The 25,192-nt window shown below is 49.6% G+C and overlaps 1 protein-coding gene across 1 annotated transcript in view; it reads right to left on the bottom strand.

Moving 5' to 3' along the window:
- LOC140395331 (uncharacterized) overlaps positions 1-25,192 on the bottom strand; it is a 215,191-nt gene that overhangs the window by 55,361 nt on the left and 134,638 nt on the right. Inside the window, exons 9-10 of the mRNA XM_072482966.1 lie at positions 24,386-24,438; positions 2,691-2,823 (exon numbers count right to left, since the gene is read on the bottom strand). Coding sequence (XP_072339067.1) covers positions 2,691-2,823; positions 24,386-24,438 — 186 coding nt within the window. The remainder of the gene's footprint in view (positions 1-2,690; positions 2,824-24,385; positions 24,439-25,192) is intronic.

The following is a 25,192-nucleotide window of genomic DNA, read 5'->3' on the forward strand; positions in this document are numbered from 1 at the left end:
TTCTGTTGTGTACCTCGCAGTTTTAACTCTCTGCTCTTCCACATGAGTTCTCACTACATCAGGAATTGAATTTTTAAACTCCTCCAAAAGTATAATTACTCTGAGAGCTTCATACGCCTGGTCTAGTTTCAAAGCCATTATCCACCTATCAAAATTACTCTGATCCTTTCAAACTTACTCCAATTTTAACTGGCTGTCATGTTTCATGGCCATTTTCTGAAGTTCAAACTCTCTCTTTTTCCCTTTCCTCTCTCCCCTTTTCTTTCTCTTCTCTATCTCTATTTCTGTTTTTCTTTTTCCATGGTCTGTACCTCCCTTTCTCTTTCTTTTTGTTCTGCCAGGGCTATTTTTTCTTTACTCCCTTCTTCTCTCTCATTTTCTCTCATTTCGTATTCAAGCTGCTTTAATTCTTTTCCATGTTCAAGTTGCTTGATTTGTAACTGAATTGTTGCCATTTCCAATGAGTCCAACTGTATCTCAGGCAATTTAAAATGCTCAGCTACCACCGTAAGTACCTCATCTTTTCATATTCTGTCAGGTAATGTTAACTGCAATGTTTTTGCCAAATCTAAAAGTCTGTTTTTAGTCTCTGTCCATAAGGTACGACGTGTGACCTTCTCCACCCCAAAAACTTCAGAGCCTCTGAAAGAGCCATTGTCTACAACACACTCCCTAATTAAACTGGAATACCACACCTGAAAAGCAAACACAAATATGCTCACACCTCACTGCCTTTAAGTTCACTAAGCCAACCCAATCACGAAAGATAGACTTATCCCAGGAGCCCCCAATTTGTCATGGGCCAGGGTTTAGAGAACACTAAAGTATATCATGGAGTTCACCTGACCCACAACTTTTAATAGATTTTGGTTATGGAGAGCACAAGGGCCCATTTTACAGGTGTGACGCAACAGAGGTCTAAAGATGTTTTAAAACAAAACCATGTTTATTCTACGAATCCAGTTAACATGTTATAGACCCATAGTAAACATCTTACCAACTACCAACACTGATAACCCCCCAAAAAGATACAGTACACAGTACGATACAGTACGGTAACGCTTAGTAACTTTTCTAACAACATCCATAAGCCAAAACACTTTTTTAACAAAGACAGGAGGTTTAAATTCTCTACAGAGAACAGTTATCACTTTTAAATTATCAAGAGACCTTTTTTAACATACAGAGAGACCAGTATACATCTGCTTGGTTTGAATGCAGCTCTCCAACTGAAAGTGAAACTAAAACACAGAGCCAAAAAGAGCTTACAGCTCAAAACGAAAGTAAACAGCAGAATCACATTCCAGCTCCACCCACACAATGACATCACTGTAGCCATTTGATAAAACACATTTTTCTTAAAGGGACTCTCGCATGACACTCCTCAATACAATGCACTTTCACTCTCTGCTCCCCCTGAGGGTCCTCTTCCCTCACCTGCTCCCAGGCCAGGGTTTATACCCTGCAGGGGATTCTCCAATTAGGAGGAAGCTCCGCCCCCCAGTCACCTGGGGAGTTCGCATTCCAAGCTGGAGGAGGTTCAAGCACCTTTGGGGGTTGTAACAGATTGCCGATGTTGGGGCTGTTCTCCTTAGAGAAGAGAGAGTTGAGAGGAAATCGAATTAAAGTGTTCAATATTATAAGGGGCCTGGACAGAGTTAATAGGGAGCAACACTGCCATTGACAGAATGGTCAGAAACCAGAGAATAAGGAGAATTGCCTCTACACAAAGCCTCTATACAAGAGCTGCCGATTCTTTGCCAATGAGCACACTGGTATTTTATGTAGCCAGTTAAAATGGCTAACTCCAGATTTAGAATGGCTAACTCCCGATTTAAAATGGCGAATGGCAAAGGCTGATGGGAAAGTCAGCCAACAGGACACAAACGAGCAGCTGCAGGTTAAGTGTGTATTTACCTCTGGAAAGGCCAGACAAGATCGATACCAGCAACCATCAGCATAACAAAACACCAGCCATCTGCATATTAATGAGCAATCCCCGGGAACAATGAGCAACATTTAGACATATAAAGCCAAACCAGACTCATTGGCGCCAGCAGAAGTCTACACAATGGGAGGTGAATGACCACCTGAGGACCACCCATCGATCAGGGAACCGCTCCAGCATTGGAGAAAATCGAACCAAGTGATTGGGACAAAGTCCAATCACTTGGAACCAGGTGCAGGGTCCGCCCCCAAAAGGCGGGAAGCCCCTGGGGACTATAAGAATCAAGCCCAAGTTCAAATCGTTCTTCTTGACCGGGTCACTCAGCAATGCGCACCAACCCTTGACAGTGTCCGGTCCAGCCGCCGCTGATATCCAGTAAGTCTTACTTCAACGCTCGCTACGAGATAGGCGCTCCTAGCTACCAATCTGTACCAACTTCGAATCCCGTAGGCTCAGAACCCGAACGAAAGGCCATTCGTTTCCCTGACCTGGTGGGCCAGTTCCAAGTTAAGTATTGGCCTGTTAGTCGTAGCAGTAGCTTAGGCGTAGAATTTGTACATGAGTAATGATTACTGTGTATAATAAATGTGCTTTGATTTAAATCTTACTAAACGGTGTATTGGATTATTGATCATTACTCGGACTTGAACCACGTGGCGGTATCATAAAGATACCTGCCGACTCAAGAGCAAAGGTGATAAAACAGAGCAATTAAACTAAGGCAAAAGTTAGCAACATTTACCTCTCCTCTCTGAGCATTTCTCAAGCAAATCCCATTAATTCCATCAATAATGTCTCCAGTATGAACACACTCATCTGCTTCAGCTTGACTTCCTGGAATCACCTCTGATATAAAAATACGCCTGTCAGTATATCTGAAAGAAAAACAAGCTGTCAGCAAGTTTATAAATTTACTGCTTAACATCTCATCGCACATTGCGGTTGGAATGATCCAGATCATTGGCATAAACTAGTAGTCTAACAGACCAGAATCACCAATCTGCATTTTCTAGCACTGGAACAGGTTGGATCCTGGTGATGACAAAGAGCAGACTGCTGAATTTATTAGCTATGGTAGCAATCCCATCAACTGTCAGAAAGCTGGAGGCATCTCCGCCACAGTGATTTTCCTGAGTCCTCACTGGTTTAACTGTCAATCAGGCAGCTGCCTGGGATCCCATGTCTTTAAATATTAAGATTCCACCCCCCACCCCCCCCACTCCAAGAGCTGCTGGCTGGCCGATCGGCAGCTCTTCAGTCCCAGTGGTGCTACGAGTAGCAGTGGCCACTGCCCACTGCTGGAACAGCAGCAGGTCTTGAAGTAGCGAAGGTGCAGAAGACTCCAAAAGTTAGGTGTGTGGGTAAAGATTGCTGGGGCCAATCAGGCAGACCTGGCAGACTAGGGTTGTGGAGGGGAGATTCATTGTAGAGGGCAAAGGAGGGCTCCTTCACCGGATTGTCCCCAGAGATATATCTTGTAGCCTCCTCATGTGATGTATGGAGCATGCCCCCACCCTCTCCCTGCAATTCAGCATAAGGCCCTTAATTGGTCATTAATTGGCCACTTATGGGTCTGAATGGCCTCTGGGAAGGGAGGCCATCCTCAGCATTCCTGTTTCAGACTTAACTGCAGGGAGTCAGGAAGGAAGCTGTCCTTTGCCAGTTCCGATGGCAGGAGGTAGGGGCGGGGTGAATAAAATTCCACTCACTGTAAAGAATCATAAGAGAGAACATAAACTTAATTTGGCTGCCACAAGTTAAGTGACCTGCATTTCCTGTAACAGGGCAATGTCAACCCTGATGATGTCTAGCATAGCTACGGCTATCAACTTTTGAACTGCAGAGTGTTTCTCTGAGATACCAATGGAAAGCATTTTTTCAGCAGGTGAATGGGTGTTCATCGTGGGAATGGAACACTTTCCTTATCAGACCCCCTGTCCAATATCCATGTCCAACAAGGAGAGGTAGAATTTCCTGTAACTAAATATTGGGAAGACTGAAGGCACAGTCTTCAGTTCTCACCAAAAATCTGTTCCCATAACACCAAATCCATCCCTCTCCTTGGCATCCATCCAAATATGAAAGTGTTCATAGCCTAATTATCATACTGTCCCTGCCATCAGCTTCCAATTACAATCCACTTCATAACAAAGACCAGTTTTTCTTCCGTATTGTTGGTTGACTCAGTCCTTGCCTCTGCTCCTTTTATTATTCCCAGTCTCGATCATTCCAATACACTCCTGGCTGAACTCCCACATTCTACCCTCCGTAAATTTGAGCTCACCTAAAGCTCTGCTGCCCACGTCATAACTCACACCAATTTCCATTTACCCACTGTGCTTGATGGCTTCCCATTAAACAACGACTAATTTTAAAATGTTCAACCTTGTTTTCAAATCCTTCTGTGATTGCTATCTCTGTACTCCTCCAGCCCATCTGGCCTCTTGAGAATCCCTACACTATTGAAAGCCGTGCCTTCAGCTGCCAGACCCCCAGCTCTGGGATTTCCCCCGGCCCCAAACCTTTCTTTCTCTCTGGCATCCTTTAAGATGTTCCTCTTTGTCCAAGCTTTTGGTCATCGCCCCTAACATCTCCTTATGGAAATTGGTGTGACATTTTGTTTGATAATGCTTCCATGAAGCTTTACCATGTTAAAAGAGCTTTAAGAATATCAATATTTGACATTGGAGGAGGTACGGAAACACAGAACAGCTGGGGCTCTTTTATCTAGAAAAGATTCAGAGGGGTGACCTGAACAAAATCTTAAAATTATGAAGGGATTTAATAGGGTAGATGTAGACCAGATCTCTGGCACGAGGTCCGGCTCTGGGGGTCAGAAGGGAAGGGGGGAGATTAGGAGAGCACTAGTTATAGGGGACTCAATAGTTAGAGGTACAGACAGGCGGTTCTGTGGGCACGGGCGAGACTCTCGGATTGTTTGTTGCCTCGGGTGCCAGGGTCCATGACGTCTCGGATCGTGTCTTCAGGATCCTTAAGGGGAGGCGGAGCAGCCAGAAGTCGTGGTGCGCATTGGTACCAACTACGTAGGTAGGAAAAGGGGTGTGGAGGTAATAAACGTGTTTAGGAAGGTAGGCTGAAAGTTAAAAGCTAGGACAAACAGAGTTGTCATCTCTGGTTTGTTGCCGGTGCTACGTGATAGCGAGGCTAGGAATAGGGAGAGAGTACAGTTGAACACGTGGCTGCAGGTATGGTGTAGGAGGGAGGGCTTCAGGTATTTGGATAATTGGAGCGCATTCTGGGGAAGATAGGACCTGTACAAGCAGGACGGGTTGCATCTGAACCAGAGGGGCACCAATATCCTGGGAGGGAGGGTTTCTAGTACTCTTCGGGAGGGTTTAAACTAATTTGGCAGGGGAATGGGAACCGGATTTGTAGTCCAGCAACTAAGGTAGCCAATGTTCCGGACGCCAAAGCATGTAGTGAGGCAGTGGGGAAGGTAACATTGACAAAGGAGAGTACTTGCAGGCACAGAGATAGGTTGAAGTGTGTATACTTCAACGCAAGAAGCATCAGCAATAAGGTGGGTGAACTTAAGGCATGGATCAGTACTTGGGACTACGATGTGGTGGCCATCACAGAAACTTGGATAGAAGGGCAGAAATGGTTGTTGGAGGTCCCTGGTTATAGATGTTTCAATAAGATTAGGGAGGATGGTAAAAGAGTGGGGGGGGTGGCATTGTGAATTAGAGATAGGATAACAGCTGCAGAAAGGCAGTTCGAGGAGGATCTGCCTACTGAGAAGTCAGAAATAGGAAAGGAGCAGTCACCTTGTTGGGAGTTTTCTATAGGGCCCCCAATAGCAGCAGAGATATGGAGGAACAGATTGGGAAACAGATTTTGGAAAGGTCACAGGGTGGTAGCCATGGGTGACTTCAACTTCCCAAATATTGAGTGGAAACTCTTTAGATCAAATAGTTTGGATGGGGTGGTGTTACAAAGAACAAAGAAATGTACAGCACAGGAACAGGCCCTTCGGCCCTCCAAGCCCGTGCCGACCATGCTGCCCGACTAAACTACAATCTTCTTCACTTCCTGGGTCCGTATCCCTCTATTCCCATCCTATTCATGTATTTGTCAAGATGCCCCTTAAATGTCACTATCGTCCCTGCTTCCACCACCTCCTCCGGTAGCGAGTTCCAGGCACCCACTACCCTCTGCGTAAAAAACTTGCCTCGTACATCTACTCTAAACCTTGCCCCTCTCACCTTAAACCTATGCCCCCTAGTAATTGACCCCTCTACCCTGGGGAAAAGCCTCTGACTATCCACTCTGTCTATGCCCTTCATAATTTTGTAGACCTCTATCAGGTCTCCCCTCAACCTCCTTCGTTACAGTGAGAACAAACCGAGTTTATTCAACCGCTCCTCATAGCTAATGCCCTCCATACCAGGCAACATTCTGGTAAATCTCTTCTGCACTCTCTCTAAAGCCTCCACACCCTTCTGGTAGTGTGGCGACCAGAATTGAACACTATACTCCAAGTGTGGCCTAACTAAGGTTCTATACAGCTGCAACATGACTTGCCAATTCTATTACTCAATGCCCCGGCCAATGAAGGCAAGCATGCCGCATGCCTTCTTGACTACCTTCTCCACCTGTGTTGCCCCTTTCAATGACCTGTGGACCTGTACTCCTAGATCTCTTTGACTTTCAATACTCTTGAGGGTTCTACCATTCACTGTATATTCCCTACCTGCATTAGACCTTCCAAAATGCATTACCTCACATTTGTCCAGATTAAACTCCATCTGCCATCTCTCCTCCCAAGTCTCCAAACAATCTAAATCCTGCTGTATCCTCTGACAGTCCTCATCGCTATCCGCAATTCCACCAACCTTTGTGTCGTCTGCAAACTTACTAATCAGACCAGTTACATTTTCCTCCAAATCATTTATATATACTACAAACAGCAAAGGTCCCAACACTGATCCCTGTGGAAAACTACTGGTCACAGCCCTCCAATTAGAAAAGCATCCTTCCATTGCTACTCTCTGCCTTCTATGACCTAGCCAGTTCTGTATCCACCTTGCCAGCTCACCCCTGATCCCGTGTGACTTCACCTTTTGTACTAGTCTATCATGAGGGACCTTGTCAAAGGCCTCACTGAAGTCCATACAGACAACATCCACTGCCCTACCTGCATCAATCATCTTAGTGACCTCCTCGAAAAACTCTATCAAGTTAGTGAGACACTACCTCCCCTTCACAAAACCATGCTGCCTCTCACTAATACGTCCATTTGCTTCCAAATGGGATTAAATCCTGTCTAGAAGAATTCTCTCCAGTAATTTCCCTACCACTGAAGTAAGGCTCACCGGCCTGTAGTTCCCTGGATTACCCTTGCTACCCTTCTTAAACAGAGGAACAACATTGGCTATTCACCAGTCCTCCGGGACATCCCATGAAGACAGTGAGGATCCAAAGATTTCTGTCAAGGCCTCAGCAATTTCCTCTCCAGCCTCCTTCAGTATTCTGGGGTAGATCCCATCAGGCCCTGGGGACTTATCTACCTTAATATTTTTTAAGACACCCAACACCTCGTCTTTTTGGATCTCAATGTGACCCAGGCTATCTACACACCCTTCTCCAGACTCAACATCTACCAATTTCTTCTCTTTGGTGAATATTCATTTAGTACCTCACCCATTTCCTCTGGCTCCACACATAGATTCCCTTGCCTATCCTTCAGTGGGCCAAACCTTTCCCTGGCTACCCTCTTGCTTTTTATGTACGTGTAAAAAGCCTTGGGATTTTCCTTAACCCTATTTGCCAATGACTTTTCGTGACCCCTTCTAGCCCTCCTGACTCCTTGCTTAAGTTACGTCCTACTTTCCATATATTCCACGCAGGCTTTGTCTGTTCCCAGCCTTTTAGCCCTGACAAATGCCTCCTTTTTCTTTTTGACGAGGCCTACAATATCTCTCGTTATCCAAGGTTTCCGAAAATTGCTGTATTTATCCTTCTTCCTCAAAGGAACATGCCGGTCCTGAATTCCTTTCAACTGGCACTTGAAAGCCTCCCACATGTTAGATGTTGATTTGCCCTCAAACATCCGCCCCCAATATATGTTCTTCAGTTCCCGCCTAATATTGTTATAATTAGCCTTCCCCCAATTTAGCACATTCATCCTAGGACCACTCTTATCCTTGTCCACCAGTACTTTAAAACTTACTGAATTGTGGTCACTGTTACCGAAATGCTCCCCTACTGAAACATCTACCACCTGGCCGGGCTCATTCCCCAATACCAGGTCCAGTGCCAACCCTTCCCTAGTTGGACTGTCTACATATTGTTTTAAGAAGCCCTCCTGGATGCTCCTTACAAACTCCGCCCCGTCTAAACCCCTGGCACTAAGTGAGTCCCAGTCAACATTGGGGAAGTTGAAGTCTCCCATCACCACAACCCTGTTGTTTTTACTCTTTTCCAAAATTTGTCTACCTATCTGCTCCTCTATCTCCCGCTGGCTGTTAGGAGGCCTGTAGTAAACCCCCAACATTGTGACTGCACCCTTCGTATTCCTGATCTCTACCCATATAGCCTCACTGCCCTCTGAGGTGTCCTCCCGCAGTACAGCTGTGATATTCTCCCGAACCAGTAGCGCAACTCCGCCTCCCCTTTTACATCCCCCTCTATCCCGCCTGAAACATCTAAATCCTGAAACGTTTAGCTGCCAATCCTGCCCTTCCCTCAACCAGGTCTCTGTAATGGCAACAACATCATAGTTCCAAGTGCTAATCCAAGCTCTAAGTTCATCTGCCTTACCCGTAATACTTCTTGCATTAAAACATATGCACTTCAGGCCACCAGACCCGCTGTGTTCAGCAACTTCTCCCTGTCTGCTCTGCCTCTGAGCCCCACTGTCCCTATTCCCTAGTTCTCCCTCAATGCTCTCACCTTCTGACCTATTGCTCCCGTGCCCACCCCCCTGCCATACTAGTTTAAACCCTCCCGTGTGACACTAGCAAACCTCGCGGCCAGGATATTTATGCTTCTCCGGTTTAGATGCAACCCGACCTTCTTATATAGGTCACACCTGCCCCGGAAGAGCTCCCAGTGGTCCAGATAACGGAAACCCTCCCTCCTACACCAGCTGTTTAGCCACGTGTTTAGCTGCTCTATCTTCCTATTTCTAGCCTCACTGGCACGTGGCACAGGGAGTAATCCCGAGATTACAACCCTAGAAGTCCTGTCTTTTAACTTTCTGCCTAGCTCCCTGAACTCCTGCTGCAGGACCTCATGCCCCTTCCTGCCTATGTCATTAGTACCAATATGTACAACGACCTCTGCCTGTTTGCCCTCCCCCTTCAGGATGCCCTCTACCCGTTCGGAGACATCCTGGACCCTGGCACCAGGGAGGCAACATACCATCCTGGAGTCTCTTTCACGTCCACAGAAGCGCCTATCTGTGCCCCTGACTATAGAGTCCCCTATTACTATTGCTCTTCTGCGCTTTGACCCTCCCTTCTGAACATCAGAGCCAGCCGTGGTGCCACTGCTGTTTTCCCCTGATAGGCTATCCCCCCCGACAGTATCCAAAGGGGTATACCTGTTCGAGAGGGGGACAACCACAGGGGATTCCTGCACTGACTGCCTTCCCTTTCTGGTGGTCACCCATTTCTCTGCCTACACCTGGTGTGTGACCACATTTACATAACTGCGATCTATGATGCTTTCCGCCACCTGCATGCTCCTAAGTGCATCCAATTGCTGCTCCAACCGAACCATGCGGTCTGTGAGGAGCTCCAGTTGGGTGCACTTTCTGCAGATGAAGCCATCCAGGACGCTGGAAGCCTCCCGGACCTTAGTGTATGTTTGTGCAGTGTGTCCAGGAAGCTTTTCTAATGATTCTCCGCTCCCGCGACTAGGTGCCCACGCCGTCGTGAACGCCGTCGAGGTTCACGACGGCGCGAAATGGGCCCGTTCTAGACCGATTCAGGGCCCGAATATGGGCTAGGATCGGAGCCGCGAGAATATCGGGGGGCGTGTCGCGAAAGCAGCGTCGTCAGCGCGCCGGGCATTGGCGCCGCATAAAAGCGGTGCTGCGTCATCCGCCACTTAACTGACGTCACCTACGCATGTGCAGGTTGGCCGGCGCCAACCCGCGCATGCGTGGTTGCCTTCCTCCCCGAGGCCGCCCCGCAAGAAGATGTCGGATGGATCTTGCGGGGCACGGAGGAAAGGAGGTCCTCCTTCAGAGAGGCCGGCCTGCCGATCGGTGGGCACCGATTGCGGGCCAGACCCCTTTTGAGTCCTACCCCAGTGAAAGAACCCCCTAGCCCTCCCACAGGCCGCCCACCCAGCGTTCCCGCGCTGTTCCCACCGGCAGCGACCAGGTGTGGATGGCGCCGGTGGGAAGCCGTCGTATTGGGCAGGTCGCTCGGCCCATCTGGGAAGGAAATAGCGGGTGTAGCGAAGAATCACTATTCTGGGTGTCCCGGGCGATTCTCCGGCCTGCGCCGCGCAGAAATCGACGGGGCCGTTCTCGCCGCTTGGGTGAATCGCTGGAGGGCGTTGGACCGACGTCGCGGGGAAAAATGGCGCGCTGGGCGATTATCCCAACCAGCGCGGAAGCGGAGAATTGCGCCGAGTATGTATATTGTCCGACCAGAGGGGAGGCCATATTGGATTTGGGACTTGGTAATGAACCAGGGCAAGCGATAGATTTGTTAGTGGGGAGCATTCTGGAGATAGTGACCACAATTCTGTGACTTTCACTTTAGTAATGGAGAGGGATAGGTGCATGCAACAGGGCAAGGTTTACAATTGGGGGAAGGGTAAATACGATGCTGTCAGACAAGAACTGAAGTGCCTAAGTTGGGAACATAGCCTGTCAGGGGAGGACACAATTGAAATGTGGAACTTGTTCAAGGAACAGATACTACGTGTCCTTGATATGTCTGTCCCTGTCAGGCAGGGAAGAGATGGTCGAGTGAGGGAACCATGGTTGACAAGAGGTTGAATGTCGTGTTAAGAGGAAGAAGGATACTTATGTAAGGCTGAGGAAACAAGGTTCAGACAGGGCGCTGGAGGGATACAAGGAGGGAACTGAAGAAAGGGATTAGGAGAGCTAAGAGAGGGCATGAAAAATCTTTGGCGGGTAGGATCAAGGAAAACCCCAAGGCCTTTTACACATATGTGAGAAATATGAGAATGACTAGAGCGAGGGTAGGTCCAATCAAGGACAGTAGCGGGAGATTGTGTATTGAGTCTGAAGAGATAGGAGAGGTCTTGAACGAGTACTTTTCTTCAGTATTAGACATAGAACATTGCAGCGCAGTACAGGCCCTTCGGCCCTCCATGTTGCGCTGACCTGTGAAACGACTCTAAAGGCCCTTATCGTCCATATGTCTATCCAATGACCATTTGAATGTCCTTAGTGTTGGCGAGTCCACTACTGTTGTTGGTAGGGCATTCCACGCCCATACTACTCTCTGAGTAAAGAACCTACCTCTGACATCTGTCCTATATCTATCTCCCCTCAATTTAAAGCTATGTCCCCTCGTGCTAGACATCATCATCCGAGGAAAAAGGCTCACACTGTCCACCCTATCCAATCCTCTGATCTTCTTGTATGTCTCAATTAAGTCACCTCTTAACCTTCTTCTCTCTAACGAAAACAGCCTCAATTCCCTCAGCCTTTCCTCACAAGATCTTCCCTCCAGACCAGGCAACATTCTGGTAAATCTCCTCTGGAAACAATGCGTCCACATCCTTCCTATAATGCGGCGACCAGAATTGCACGCAATACTCCAAATGCGGCCGCACCAGAGTTTTGTACAGCTGCAACATGACCTCATGGTTCCGAAACTCAATCCCTCGACCAATAAAAGCTAACACACCGTACGCCTTCTTAACAACCCTCTCAACCTGGGTGGCAACTTTCAGGGATCTATGTACATGGACACCGAGATCCCTTTGCTCATCCACACTGCCAAGAATCGTACAATTAGCCCAGTACTCTGTCTTCCTGTTATTCCTTCCAAAATGAATCAGCTTGACACATTTCTGCATTAAACTCCATTTGCCACCTCTCAGCCTAGCACTGCAGCTTATCTATATCCCTCTGTAACTTGTAACCTCCTTCCGCACTGTCCACAACTCCACCGACTTTAGTGTCATCTGCAAATTTACTCACCCATCCTTCTACGCCCTCCTCCAGGTCATTTATAAAAATGACAAACAGCAGTGGCCCCAAAATAGATCCTTGTGGTACACCACTAGTAACTGGACTCCAGTCTGAACATTTCCCATCAACCACCACCCTTTGTCTTCTTCCAGCTAGCCAATTTCTGATCCAAACTGCTAAATCACCCTGAATCCCATGCCTCCGTATTTTCTGCAGTAGCCTACCGTGGGGAACTTTATCAAACGCTTTAGTGAAATCCATATACACCACATCAACTGCTTTACCCTCATCCACGTGTTTGGTCACCTTCTCAAAGAACTCAATAAGGTTTGTGAGGCACGACCTACCCTTCACAAAACCGTGTTGACTATCTCCAATCAAATTATTCATTTCCAGATGATTTATACATCCTATCTCTTATAAACCTTGCCAAGATTTTGCCCACAACAGAAGTAAGTCTCACTGGTCTATAGTTACCGGCGTTGTCTCTACTCCCCTTCTTGAACAAGGGGACAACATTTGCTATCCTCCAGTCTTCTGACACTATTCCTGTAGACAAAGATGACTTAAAGATCAAAAACAAAGGCTCAGTAATCTCCTCCCTAGCTTCCCAGAGAATGCTAGGATAAATCCCATCCGGCCCAGGGGACTTTTCTATTTTCACACTTTCCAGAATTGCTAACACCTCCTCCTTATAAACCTCAAGCCCTTCTAGTCTAGTAGCCTGAATCTCTGTATGCTCCTCGACAACATTGTCTTTTTCCTGTGTGAATACTGACGAAAAATATTCATTTAGCACCTCTCCTATCTCCTCGGACTCCAAGCACAACTTCCCACTACTGTCCTTGACTGGCCCTACTCTTACCCTAGTCATTCTTTTATTTCTGACATATCTATAGAAAGCTTTAGGGCTATTCTTGATCCTACCTGCCAAAGACTTCCCATGTCCCCTCCTGGCTCTTCTTAGCTCTCTCTTTAGGTCCTTCCTAGCTAACTTGTAACTCTCGAGCGCCCTAACTGAACCTTCATGTCTCATGATCCAGCAGAGGGCAGTAGAGCGGAGCTGCTGATGGGCTGTTGCGGGAAAACTTTGCATACGTCTGGTGCGGTCACTCTAACGTGAAGGTGTACCTGTGCAAGAGACCCTAGCTGTTCAAGTGAAGACAAGCATCCAGCAGAGGGCAGTAGAGCGGGGATGCTGATTGGCTGTTGCGGGGAAAATGTGCATACGTCCGGTGCGGTCACTCTAATTTGAAGGTGGTTTGTGGAGGAGCTGTTATCAAGTGACACTTAAACCCGAAACACTTCTTCAGTGTTTCCCTCCCTACCTCCTCCTCTAACCAAAAAAAAAAACAACCGCTGTAAAGATCAAGAGGAAGGCTCGAGGGCAGGTAGAAGTAGAAAGAAGTTGAACCGTGACGTCACAGCCTGCAGGTAAGGGATTGGCTGGTGACTGGTAAGTAATTTTTCTTTTATTTTCCCTCAGGTGTTATCGGGCGGGGCGCAGAGGTTGCTGAGTGAGTGCTTGCTGAGAAGGGGAGTGAATAACAGGTAAGCTCTTTCTTTCTTTATCTTTTTTTTATCCAGAGGGGTTGGCAGGGAAGGTAGTGCACTGTTCCTCCTGCAGAATGTTTGATGCGAGGGTCCCTGCTGAATTGCACCCATCTCCAGCTCCTCAGAAACCGCATTAGGGAACTGGAGCTGGAGCTGGTTGAACTTCGGATCATTCGGGAGGCAGAGGTGGTCATAGATAGAAGCTTCAGGGATGTGGTTACTCCGAAGAATAAAGATAGATGGGACACGGTGAGAGGGGCTGGGAGGAAGCAGTCAGTACAGGAATCCCCTGTGGTCGTTCCCCTTAGTAACACGTATACCGCTTTGGATACTGTTGGGGGGGGGGGGGGAGGCTTACCAGGGGTAAGCCATGGGGTACAGGTCTCTGGCATAGAGTCTGTCCCTGTTGCTCAGAAGTGGAGGAGGGAGAGGAGCAGAGCATTAGTCATTGGAGACTCCATACTTAGGGGGATAGATAGGAGATTCTGTGCAAACGAGAGAGACTCGCGGTTGGTGTGTTGCCTCCCAGGTGCCAGGGTCCGTGATGTCTCGGATCGTGTTTTCGGGATCCTTAAGGGGGAGGGGGAGCAGCCCCAAGTTGTGGTCCACATAGGTACCAACGACATAGGTAGGAAAAGGGATAAGAATGTAAGGCAGGAATTCAGGGAGCTAGGGTGGAAACTTAGATCTAGGACAAACAGAGTTATTATCTCTGGGTTGTTACCCGTGCCACGTGCTAGCGAGACGAGGAATAGGGAGAGAGAGGAGTTGAACACGTGGCTACAGGGATGGTGCAGGAGGGAGGGTTTCAGATTTCTGGATAATTGGGGCTCATTCTGGGGTCGGTGGGACCTCTACAAACAGGATGGTCTACACCTGGACCAGAGGGGTACCAATATCCTGGGGGGGAAATTTGCTAATGCTCTTCGGGAGTGTTTAAACTAGTTCAGCAGGGGCTTGGGAACCGGAGTTGTAGCTCCAGTATACAGGAGGTTGAGAGTAGTGAGGTCATGAGTAAGGTTTCAAAGTTGCAGGAGTGTACCAGGCAGGAAGGTGGTTTAAAGTGTGTCTTTTTCAATGCCAGGAGCATCCGGAATAAGGTGGGTTGGTACATGGGACTTCGATGTTGTGGCCATTTCGGAGACATGGACAGAGCAGGGACAGGAATGGTTGTTGCAGGTGCCGGGGTTTAGATATTTCAGTAAGCTCAGAGAAGATGGTAAAAGAGGGGGAGGGGTGGCATTGTTAGTCAAGGACAGTATTACGGTGGCACAGAGCTAACTCCATTTGCCACCTCTCAGCTTATCTATGTCCCTCTGTAACTTGTAACATCCTTCCGCACTGTCCGCAACTCCACCGACTTTAGTGTCATCTGCAAACTTACTCACCCATCCTTCGACGCCCTCATCCAGGTCATTTATAAAAATGACAAACAGCAGTGGCCCCAGTACACCACTAGTAACTGGACTCCAGTCTGAACATTTCCCATCAACCACCACCCTTTGTCTTCTTCCAGCTAGCCAATTTCTGATCCAAATTGCTAAATCACCCTGAATCCCATGCCTCCGTATTTTCTGCAGTAGCCTACCGTGGGGAACCTTATCAAACGCTTTTCTGAAATCCATATACACCACATCAACTGCTTTACCCTCATCCACCTGTTTGGTCACCTTCTCAAAGAACTCAATAAGGTTTGTGAGGCACGACCTACCCTTCACAAAACCGTGTTGACTATCTCTAATCAAATTATTCCTTTCCAGATGATTATACATCCTATCTCTTGTAAATCTTACCAAGATTTTGCCTACAACAGAAGTAAGGCTCACTGTTCTATAGTTAGCGGGGTTGTCTCTACTTCCCTTCTTGAACAAGGGGACAGCATTTGCGATCCTCCAGTCTTCTGGCACTATTCCTGTAGACAAAGATGACTTAAAGATCAAAGCTCAGCAATCTCCTCCCTAGCTTCCCAGAGAATCCTAGGATAAATCCCATCCGGCTCAGGGGACTTATCTATTTTTACACTTTCCAGAATTGCTAACAAGTACATGGGTATGAAAATAATAGGATATGTTGAAAGCGTCAGATGAAGAGGAGTGAGGGGAGGCACATGTAGGGTATAAACACTGGCACAGACCAGTTGGGCTTAATGGCCGTGGTCTATGCTGTAAATTCTGTTGCACAGAATCTAATTTTTTGGGTAGAATGAGTATACATGGATCTGTATACCTTGCAAAGTGGGTTCGGTGAGTACGCAGGACCCCAAACTTCCCACCCACGCTCACAATAACCAGCGATGTGAGGTACCAAAGGCTGACAGAGCCCATGGAAAAGTATGCCAGCAAAAATTAAAATCTGTACCCCTGCAGCAGAAATGGGAGCGAGGGGGGCAAACATCAATATCATGACAACTCAAACTCAAAGAACAAAGAATACAGCACAGGAACAAAGAACATTTACAGCACAGGAACAGGTCCTTCGGCCCTCCAAGCCTGTACCGGTCATGTTACCAACGTTTGCCAAAACCCTCAGCACTTCCTTGTGCCGTATCCCCTCTATACCCATCCTATCCATGTGTTTGTAAAGATGCCTTTTGAATGCTGTTAATGTATCTGCTTCCACGCCTTCCCTGGCAACACATTCCAGTCACTCACCACCCTCTGCATAAAATAACTGCCTCGCACATCTCCTCTAAACTTTGCCCCACGGATCTTAAACCTCTGGTGACTGTCCCCTCCACCCTGGGAAAGAGTGCCTGTCCATCCACTCTGTCCATGCCCCTCATAATCATAGACCTCGATCACGTCACTCCCCCTCAAACTCAGTCTTTATCATGAAAACAGCCCGAGTCTATTCAGCCTCTCCACATAGCTAACAGGCCCTTTGGCCCTTCAAGGCTGCGCCAACCATTATACCTGCCTAAACTAAAACTGTCTGCACTTACGTAGTCCATATCCTTCCATTCCCACTATATTTGTCCAGCCGATTTAGAGATGTGGATCAGAAATTGGCTAGCTGAAAGAAGACAGAGGGTGGTGGTTGATGCGAAATGTTCAGAATGGAGTTCAGTTACAAGTGGCGTACCACAAGGATCTGTTCTGGGGCCGTTGCTGTTTTGTCATTTTTATAAATGACCTAGAGGAGGGCGCAGAAGGGTGGGTGAGTAAATTTGCAGACGACACTAAAGTCGGTGGTGTTGTCAACAGTGCGGAAGGGTGTTACAGGTTACAGAGAGACATAGATAAGCTGCAGAGCTGGGCTGAGAGGTGGCAGATGGAGTTTAATGTAGAGAAGTGTGAGGTGATTCACTTTGGAAGGAATAACAGGAATGCGGAATATTTGGCTAATGGTAAAATTCTTGGAAGTGTGGATGAGCAGAGGGATCTCAGTGTCCATGTACATAGATCCCTGAAAGTTGCCACCCAGGTTGATAGGGTTGTGAAGAAGGCCTTTATTGGTAGAGGGATTGAGTTCCGGAGTCATGAGGTCATGTTGCAACTGTACAAAACTCTGGTACGGCCGCATTTGGAGTATTGCGTACAGTTCTGGTCACCTCATTATAGGAAGGACGTGGAAGCTTTGGAGCGCGTGCAGAGGAGATTTACCAGGATGTTGCCTGGTATGGAGGGAAAATCTTATGAGGAAAGGCTGATGGACTTGAGGTTGTTTTCGTTAGAGAGAAGAAGGTTAAGAGGAGACTTAATAGAGGCATACAAAATGATCAGGGGGTTAGATAGGGTGGACAGTGGTAGGGTAGCGCCTTCTCCCGCGGATGGAAATGGCTAGCACGAGGAGACATAGCCTTAAACTGAGGGGTAATAGATATAGGACAGAGGTCAGAGGTAGGTTCTTTACGCAAAGAGTGGTGAGGCCGTGGAATGCCCTACCTGCAACAGTAGTGAACTCGCCAACATGGAAGGCATTTAAAAGTTTATTGGATAAGCATATGGATGATAATGGCATAGTGTCGGTTAGATGGCTTTTGTTTTTTGACTTCCCATGTCGGTGCAACATCGTGGGCCGAATGGCCTGTACTGCACTGTATCGTTCTATGTTCTATGTCACTTAAATGCCACTATCGTACTTGCTCCCACCATCTCCCCAGGCAGCATGTTCCAAATATTTACCACCCTCTGTGTAAAAGACCTACCTCACACATCTGTTCTAAACTTTTCCCCACGCACTTTAAACCTATGTCCCCATGTACTTGATTCTCTTACCCCAGGAAAGAGCATCTGACTATCCACGCTGTCCATGCCACTCATAATCTTGTAGACCTCTTGATGCACAATCAATACGCTTGAGTCCACGTGGAGTCATATCGATTCAGCTTTAATCAGATAGAACTGTACCCAGCAGCAAAGTTACAGAAGTGAAGGCTGCTGGGGACAGCACTGGTTCTTATACCCCGCCTCTCAGGGCGGGGCTATGTACATTGCCCAATGGTAGACCCCGCGGTCTAGCCAATGGTTATTCCTCTCTCTGGTACCGCAATACCTGGTATTATCACATTCACCCCCTGTTAAAAAAGATGGCCAGTATTGCTGTCGCCTTTTTCCGGTAGGACCAGGTAATGCAGGTACCATGCTATCGAGGGTTGCGGAGAAAGTTCTTGCGTTGTTAATTCTTCTTCATGGTGCTGCAATCAGACGATCGGGCAGCCTGGTCGTCCTACTGGAGTGTCTAAGTTTCGGCGGCGATCCTGGTGAGGGCCCCGGCAGTAGTGACTCCGGGAACGTGGTGTCTTCCTCCCAGGCAGTTTCGTCACCCCTAGTCGGCGCTGTAAGGTCGAAAGATGGGCAGAAGGAAGGGGTGCCTGAAGGGGGCGTCGGTGCCTGCTCGGCTCCGGGTCGGGGTTCTGGCGGCAGTACGGGGGGGGGGGGGGGGGGGGTGTGGCAGTGGCTTGGTCCGCATGGTGCTCCGGCGGGCGCCAGGTCCCGGAGGGAGACCGTATCTTGGCGTCCGTCGGGGAATACTATGTAGGCGTACTGGGGGTTGGCATGCAGCAGGTGGACCCTTTCGACCAGCGGGTCCGACTTGTGCGCCCTCGCATGTTTCCGCAGCAGAACAGTTCCAGGTGTTGCTAGCCAGGTTGGGAGCGAGGTCCCCGAGGAGGAACTTCCTGGGGAAATCAAGGAGCCGTTCATGAGGTGTCTGGTTCGTGGTAGTACATAGCAGTGACCGAATGGAGTGCAGGGCCACTGGGAGGACTTCTTGCCAGTGGGAGACTGGGAGGTTCCTGGACCGAAGGTCCAGACCGTTCCGTTCTCCCTTTCTACCTGCCCGTTTCCCCGGGGGTTGTAGCTGGTCGTCCTGCTCAAGGCGATGCCTTTGCTAAGCAGGAACTGGCGCAGCTCGTCGCTCATAATCCCTATCACTGTGGATGGATGCGGGGAAACCGAACAGTGTAAAAATAGTTTGGAGTGCCTTGATGACGGTGGTTGTGGTCATATCCGGGCAGGGGATGGCGAATGGGAACCGGGAGTACTCATCAATCACGTTAAGGAAGTACGTGTTGCGGTTGGTGGAGGGGAGGGGGCCTTTGAAGTCCATGCTGAGGCGTTCAAAGGGACGGGAAGCCTTGATCAGATGCGCCCTCTCTGGTCGGTAGAAGTGCGGTTTGCACTCCGCGCAGATTTGGCAGTCCCTGGTGACAGTCCTGACCTCCTCGATGGAGTAAGGCAGGTTCCGGGACTGAACGAAATGGAAGAATGGACTCCCGGGTGGCAGAGGTCCTCGTGGAGGGCTCAGAGGCAGTCTACTTGCGCGGTGGCACAAGTGCCGCGGGATAGGGCATCAGGAGGCTCGTTCAGCTTCCCGGGACGATACAAGATCTCATAATTGAAGGGGGAGAGTTCGATCCTGCACCGCAAGATCTTGTCGTTCTTGATCTTGCCCCGCTGTGCATTATCGAACATGAAGGCCACCGACTGTTGGTCCGTGAGGAGAGTGAATCTCCTGCCGGCCAGGTAATGCCTCCAGTGACGCACAGCTTCCACTATGGCCTGGGCCTCCTTTTCGACCGAGGAGTGGCGAATTTCGGAAGCATGGAGAGTGCGGGAGAAGAAAGCCACGGGCCTGCCTGCTTGGTTGAGGGTGGCAGCCAGAGCTACGTCAGACGTGTCGCTCTCGACCTGGAAGGGGAGGGACTCGTCGATGGCGCGCATCATGGCATTTGCGATGTCAGCTTTGATGTGGCAGAAGGCATGGCGGGCCTCCGTCGACAGGGGGAAGGTCGTGGATTGGATTGGGGTCGGGCCTTGTCGGCGTAATTAGGGACCCATTGTGCATAGTAGCTAAAAAAGCCGAGGCAGCGCTTTAGGGCCTTGGGGCAGTGAGGGAGTGGGAACTCCATAAGGGGGCGGATGCGTTCGGGGTCGGGGCCTATGACTCCATTTCGCACTACGTAGCCTAGGATGGCTAGACGGTCGGTGCTAAACACGCACTTCTCCTTATTGTAGGTCAGATTCAGGAGGTGAGCGGTCTGGAGAAATTTACGGAGGTTGGTGTCGTGGTCCTGCTGGTCATGGCCGCAGATGGTGATGTTGTCAAGATACGGGAACGTTGCGTGTAAGCCGTACCGGTCAACCATTCGGTCCATCTCACGCTGGAAGACCGAGACCCCGTTTGTGACACCGAAGGGAACTCTTAAAAAGTGGTAGAGCCCATCTGCTTCGAAGGCAGTGTACTGGCAGTCACTAGTACGGAGGGGTAGCTGGTGGTAGGCAGGCTTGAGATCCACCGTGGAGAAGACTTTGTATTGCGCGATCCTGTTCACCAGGTCGGCTATACGGGGGAGGGGGTACGCGTCCAGTTGCGTAAACTGGTTGATGGTCTGGCTATAGTCTATGACCATCCTATGCTTCTCCCCGGTCTTTACCACCACTACTTGAGCCCTCCAGGGGCTGTTGCTCGCTTCGATGACCCCTTCCTTCAGCAGCCTTTGGACCTCGGACCTGATGAAGGTCCGGTCCTGGGCGCTGTACCGTCTGCTCCTGGTGGCGACGGGTTTGCAATCCGGGATGAGGTTCGCAAACAGGGAAGGCGGGGCGACCTTAAGGGTCGCGAGGCCGCAAACAGTAAGGGGGGGTATAGGGCCGCCGAATTTAAAAGTAAGGCTTTGTAGGTGGCACTGGAAATCCAGTCCCAGAAGGGTGGCTGCGCAGAGGTGCGGCAGCACGTATAGGCGGAAATTGCGGAATTCCCTGCCTTGGACGGTGAGGTTCGCGAGGCAGAACCCTTTTATCTGCACCGGGTGTGACCCGGAGGCCAAGGAGATTCTTTGTTGGGTGGGGTAGGTGACCAGAGCCTTACCGTGTTGGGGTGGACAAAACTCTCCGTGCTCCCAGAGTCGATGAGGCATGACGTCACGTGGCCGTTGATGCAGATTGTCGTGGTGGCCTTTGCTAGCATTCGGGGCCGACTCTGGTCCAGGGTGACGGAGGCCAGCTGCAGCAAGGAGTGAAGATCGGGCAGCGCATCGTCAGCCGTGTTGGGGGCTTGAGGCCCCATCCAAGATGATGCCGTCCATGGCTCACACATGGAGTCCGGGGACTCCGAGAATGGCAGCGGGGAGAAACAAAATGGCGGCGGGGAGAAACAAAATGGCGGCGGGGGGGGACAAAATGGCGGCACATTCTGCTTCCATGAGGCGGAGGCCAGCTGCAACACAGGGTTTTGGTCGGGCGGCGCGTAGCCAGCCGCGCTGGGGGCTTGAGGCCCCATCCAAGATGGCGCCGGCCATGGATCGCACGTGGAGTCCGGGGACTCGGAAGATGGCGGCGGGGTGGAGCAAACTGGCAGAGGTGGGCCTTGGATGGCCGGGACCCGCCAGAAAGACTGCGCCCGTGGGTCGGCCCTGGCCCTAGGGCAGGGGGGTGGAGGTGAGCGCTGGAGCGGGGCGTGCCGCGGCGTTTTGGGCGGTGAGCGCTGGCCGGTCGGGGCCCGGAGCGGGGCGTGCTGCATCGTTCCAGGTGCACAGAAGACCGCGGCCACGGCGCGGGGTGGGGAGAGGTGGGCGGTCGGGGCCTGGAGCTGCGGCGTTTTGGGCGGGGAGGAGTAAACTAGCGCCGCATGCTGCTCCAATGTGACGGAGGCCAGGTGCAGCGAGGGGTTTTGGCCCGGCAGCGCGTAGCCAGCTGCGCTGGGGGCTTGAGGCCCCATCCAGGATGGCGCCGGCCAGGGGTCGCCCATGGAGTTCGGGGACGGAGACCCCGACGATTGGGTCGGCGAGGGACCAAATGGCTGCGCGTACTCCTCCAGCGTGGTTGCCGTGGAGAAGAAAGGCTGTGGCAGCGACGCTGCCTGGCGGGGCAAAAACTGCGGTGCGCGTTGGGCCAGCGGGGCTGGGAAAAGGGAGTGCGGCGGTGGGCCTGGAACGGTCGGGGCGTGGAGGAACGGCTGTGGTTGCGCGGCGGGCGGCTGGAGGAATGGCTGAGGGTAGTCGCTGGACACCGCGTTCACCACGCGGGCGAGGCAGACCACGGCATAGTGGCCTTTCTTGCCGCATCCTTTGCAGGTGACGGTGCGGGCCGGGCAGCGCGCGCGCGGTGATTCGCCTGGCCGCAGAAGCAGCGTTGGCCGGCGGCGCAGGCCTGCGGAGTTTGCGGGTAAGTCTGGGGGTTAGGGGGGTTAAGTCGGGGGGGGCTGCTGCGGCGGGGTGCCACGCAGCCAGGGCGTTTCTGTACACCACGTCCATAGACCCTGCCGAGGCCCAGCGTCTCCATTTTGAGCAGCCTTCGGCGAATATCGGGGGATATCATACCTGCCACGAAGGCGTCTCGAATTAAAAGTTCGGAGTGCTCGTTCGCCGTCACCGCTGGGCAGCCGCAGTTTTGGCCCAGCACGATCAGCGCCCTGTAGAAATCTTCTAGCGTCTCATCTGGGCTCTGCCGTCTCGTTGCCAGCAGGTGACGGGCGTAGACCTGATTAAGTGGACGAATGTAGTGTCCTTCCAGCAGTTCCATGGCTTTATCATAGTTCGCCGCCCCTTCGATCAGGGGGTAGATTGCTGGGCCGACCCGCGAGCATAGGAGGTGCATTTTCTGCCTTTCCGTGGGGGTGTCGGCAGCCGTCTCGAGGTAGCTCTGGAAGCATGCCAGCAAATGCTTAAAAATCTCGATGGAGTTTTCTGCGTGCGGGCTGAGCTGAAGGCACGCCGGCTTGATGCGGAGATCCATCCTTCAAAAGTACTTATCTGATTAAATTGATGCACAATCAATACGCTTGAGTCCACGTGGAGTCATATCGATTCAGCTTTAATCAGATAGAACTGTACCCAGCAGCGAAGTTACAGAAGTGAAGGCTGCTGGGGACGGCACTGGTTCTTATACCCCGCCTCTCAGGGCGGGGCTATGTACATTGCCCAATGGTAGACCCCGCGGTCTAGCCAATGGTTATTCCTCTCTCTGGTACCTCAATACCTGGTATTACCACACCTCTTTCAGGTCTCCTCTCAACCTCCGTCATTCCAGTGAGAACAGACTGAGTTTTATTTGACCTCTCCTCATAGCTAATGCCCTCCATACCAGGCAACATTCGCTTCTGTACCCTCTCCAAAGGATCCACATCCTTCTGATGTGGCGACCAGAATTGTACACAATAGTCCAAATGAGGCCTAACTAAGGTCCTGTTCAGCTGCAACATGACTTGCCAATTTTTATGTTTAATGCCCCGACTAATGAAGACCAGCATGACGTATGCCTTCTTGACTACCATGAGGTAGATGACCACTTGCGTTGCCACTTTCAGTGATCGATGGACATGCACGCCCAGACCCCTCTGCCTGTCAGTACTCGCAAGAGTTCTACCATTTATTGTGTAATTCCTACATACATTGGACCTTCCAAAGTGCATCACCTCACACTTGTCCGGATTAAACTCCATCTGCCATTTCTCCGCCCAAGACTCCAACCAGTTCATATCTTGCTGTATCCTCTGCTCTATCTGCAACTCCACCAATTTTTGTGTCGTCTGCGAAGTACTAATCAGACCAGCTACATTTTCTTCCAAATCATTTGTATACATCACGAACAACAAAGGCCCCAGAATTGATCCTTGTGGAACGTCCCTAGTCATAGCCTTCAATTCAGGAAAGCATCCTTCTACTGCTACCCTCTGTCTTCTGTGCCCAAACCAGTTCTGTATCCAATTTGCCAGCTCTCCTCTGATCGCATGTGACTTCACCTTTTGTACCAATCTGCCATGAGGTACCTTGTCAAAGGCTTTACTGAAGTCCATGTATACAACATCTACTGCCTTTCCCTCATCGATCACCTTTGTTGAGGGGCTGGTTTATCACACTGGGCTAAATCACTAAGCAGACCAAGGCAGGCCAGCCGCACGGTTCAATTCCTGTACCAGCCTCCCCAAACAGGCGCCGGAATGTGGCGACTAGGGGCTTTTCACAGTAACTTCATTTGAAGCCTACTTGTGACAATAAGTGATTTTTTTTTCCCCTCAAAAAACTTGGTCAAATTAGTTAGGCACGACCTCCCCTTCACAAAACCATGCAGTCCATCACTAATAAGTCCATTTGTTTCCAAATGTGAGTAAATCCTATCTCTAAGAATCTTTTCCAATAGTTTCCCTGAACGTAAGGTTCACCGGCCTATAATTTCCTAGATTATCCCTGCTGCCCTTCTTAAACAATGGAACAACAGTAGTTCCTTGGAAAATCTCTCAGCCAAATAATTTAAATTTGTTGTTGATGTTTTTAATGCAAGACAGCTGGACCTTACCTGAGCACCATCCCCAGCTCCCGACAGGGGACTGTATCGTACATCTCACACACCTGTGTAAAAACAAGTATGTGTTAGCAATTTCACTGTGGGAAGTGGACATCAGTGCAGGGCACATTCACTGTTCCCAGCCATGGATCAGAAAGTTATTGCAGTGTAAAGGGGAAACTGATCTGAAGATTTTAAAGTTTTTGTGCATTAGGTCCATTTTGATGAACTACTAAGGATGACAATGAGTTGCCCAATATGATGCTAGGACATCATATAAGAGTCAGTAAAAATGTCTTTTTCAGGACATCATGAATATAAAGAGAAGCATATGGTCCAATCAAACTACATTAAAGTTATAGGAAAAATAACCTTAAAAGAGTAAAAGAGAAGTTTGTTCCACAAACCTGTTCCCACCTCGTCCTAACCCTCAATCTCTTTACCTAATGACCTAACCCTCAATCTCTTGACCTAATGACCTCCCATACTATCTAATATGTTAATGGTAAAATAAGGTATAGTTTTAAAAAATATTTTTCTTCTTCTCATTTTCCACATTTTCATCAAATATACACCCAACAAAAGATAACTAAGAATAAATACAATAGCAATCCCCCAACCAACATACAAACAACATACATCATCATACAAACCTCCCCCCTTCATCCCAAATACAAAATAATAAAAAGAGAATCCATGGGCATTCCATACATGGTAAACAATAAACCATACACTCAACGACCCCCTCCCCCACCCCGCACCCCCAATGTTTGATGGCACCCAATTCTTAAAAGTGCAGGATAAACAATGCCCTTGAAT

This window comes from Scyliorhinus torazame, chromosome 18, assembly GCF_047496885.1.
Source record: "Scyliorhinus torazame isolate Kashiwa2021f chromosome 18, sScyTor2.1, whole genome shotgun sequence".
In the NCBI taxonomy this organism is placed as follows: domain Eukaryota; kingdom Metazoa; phylum Chordata; class Chondrichthyes; order Carcharhiniformes; family Scyliorhinidae; genus Scyliorhinus; species Scyliorhinus torazame.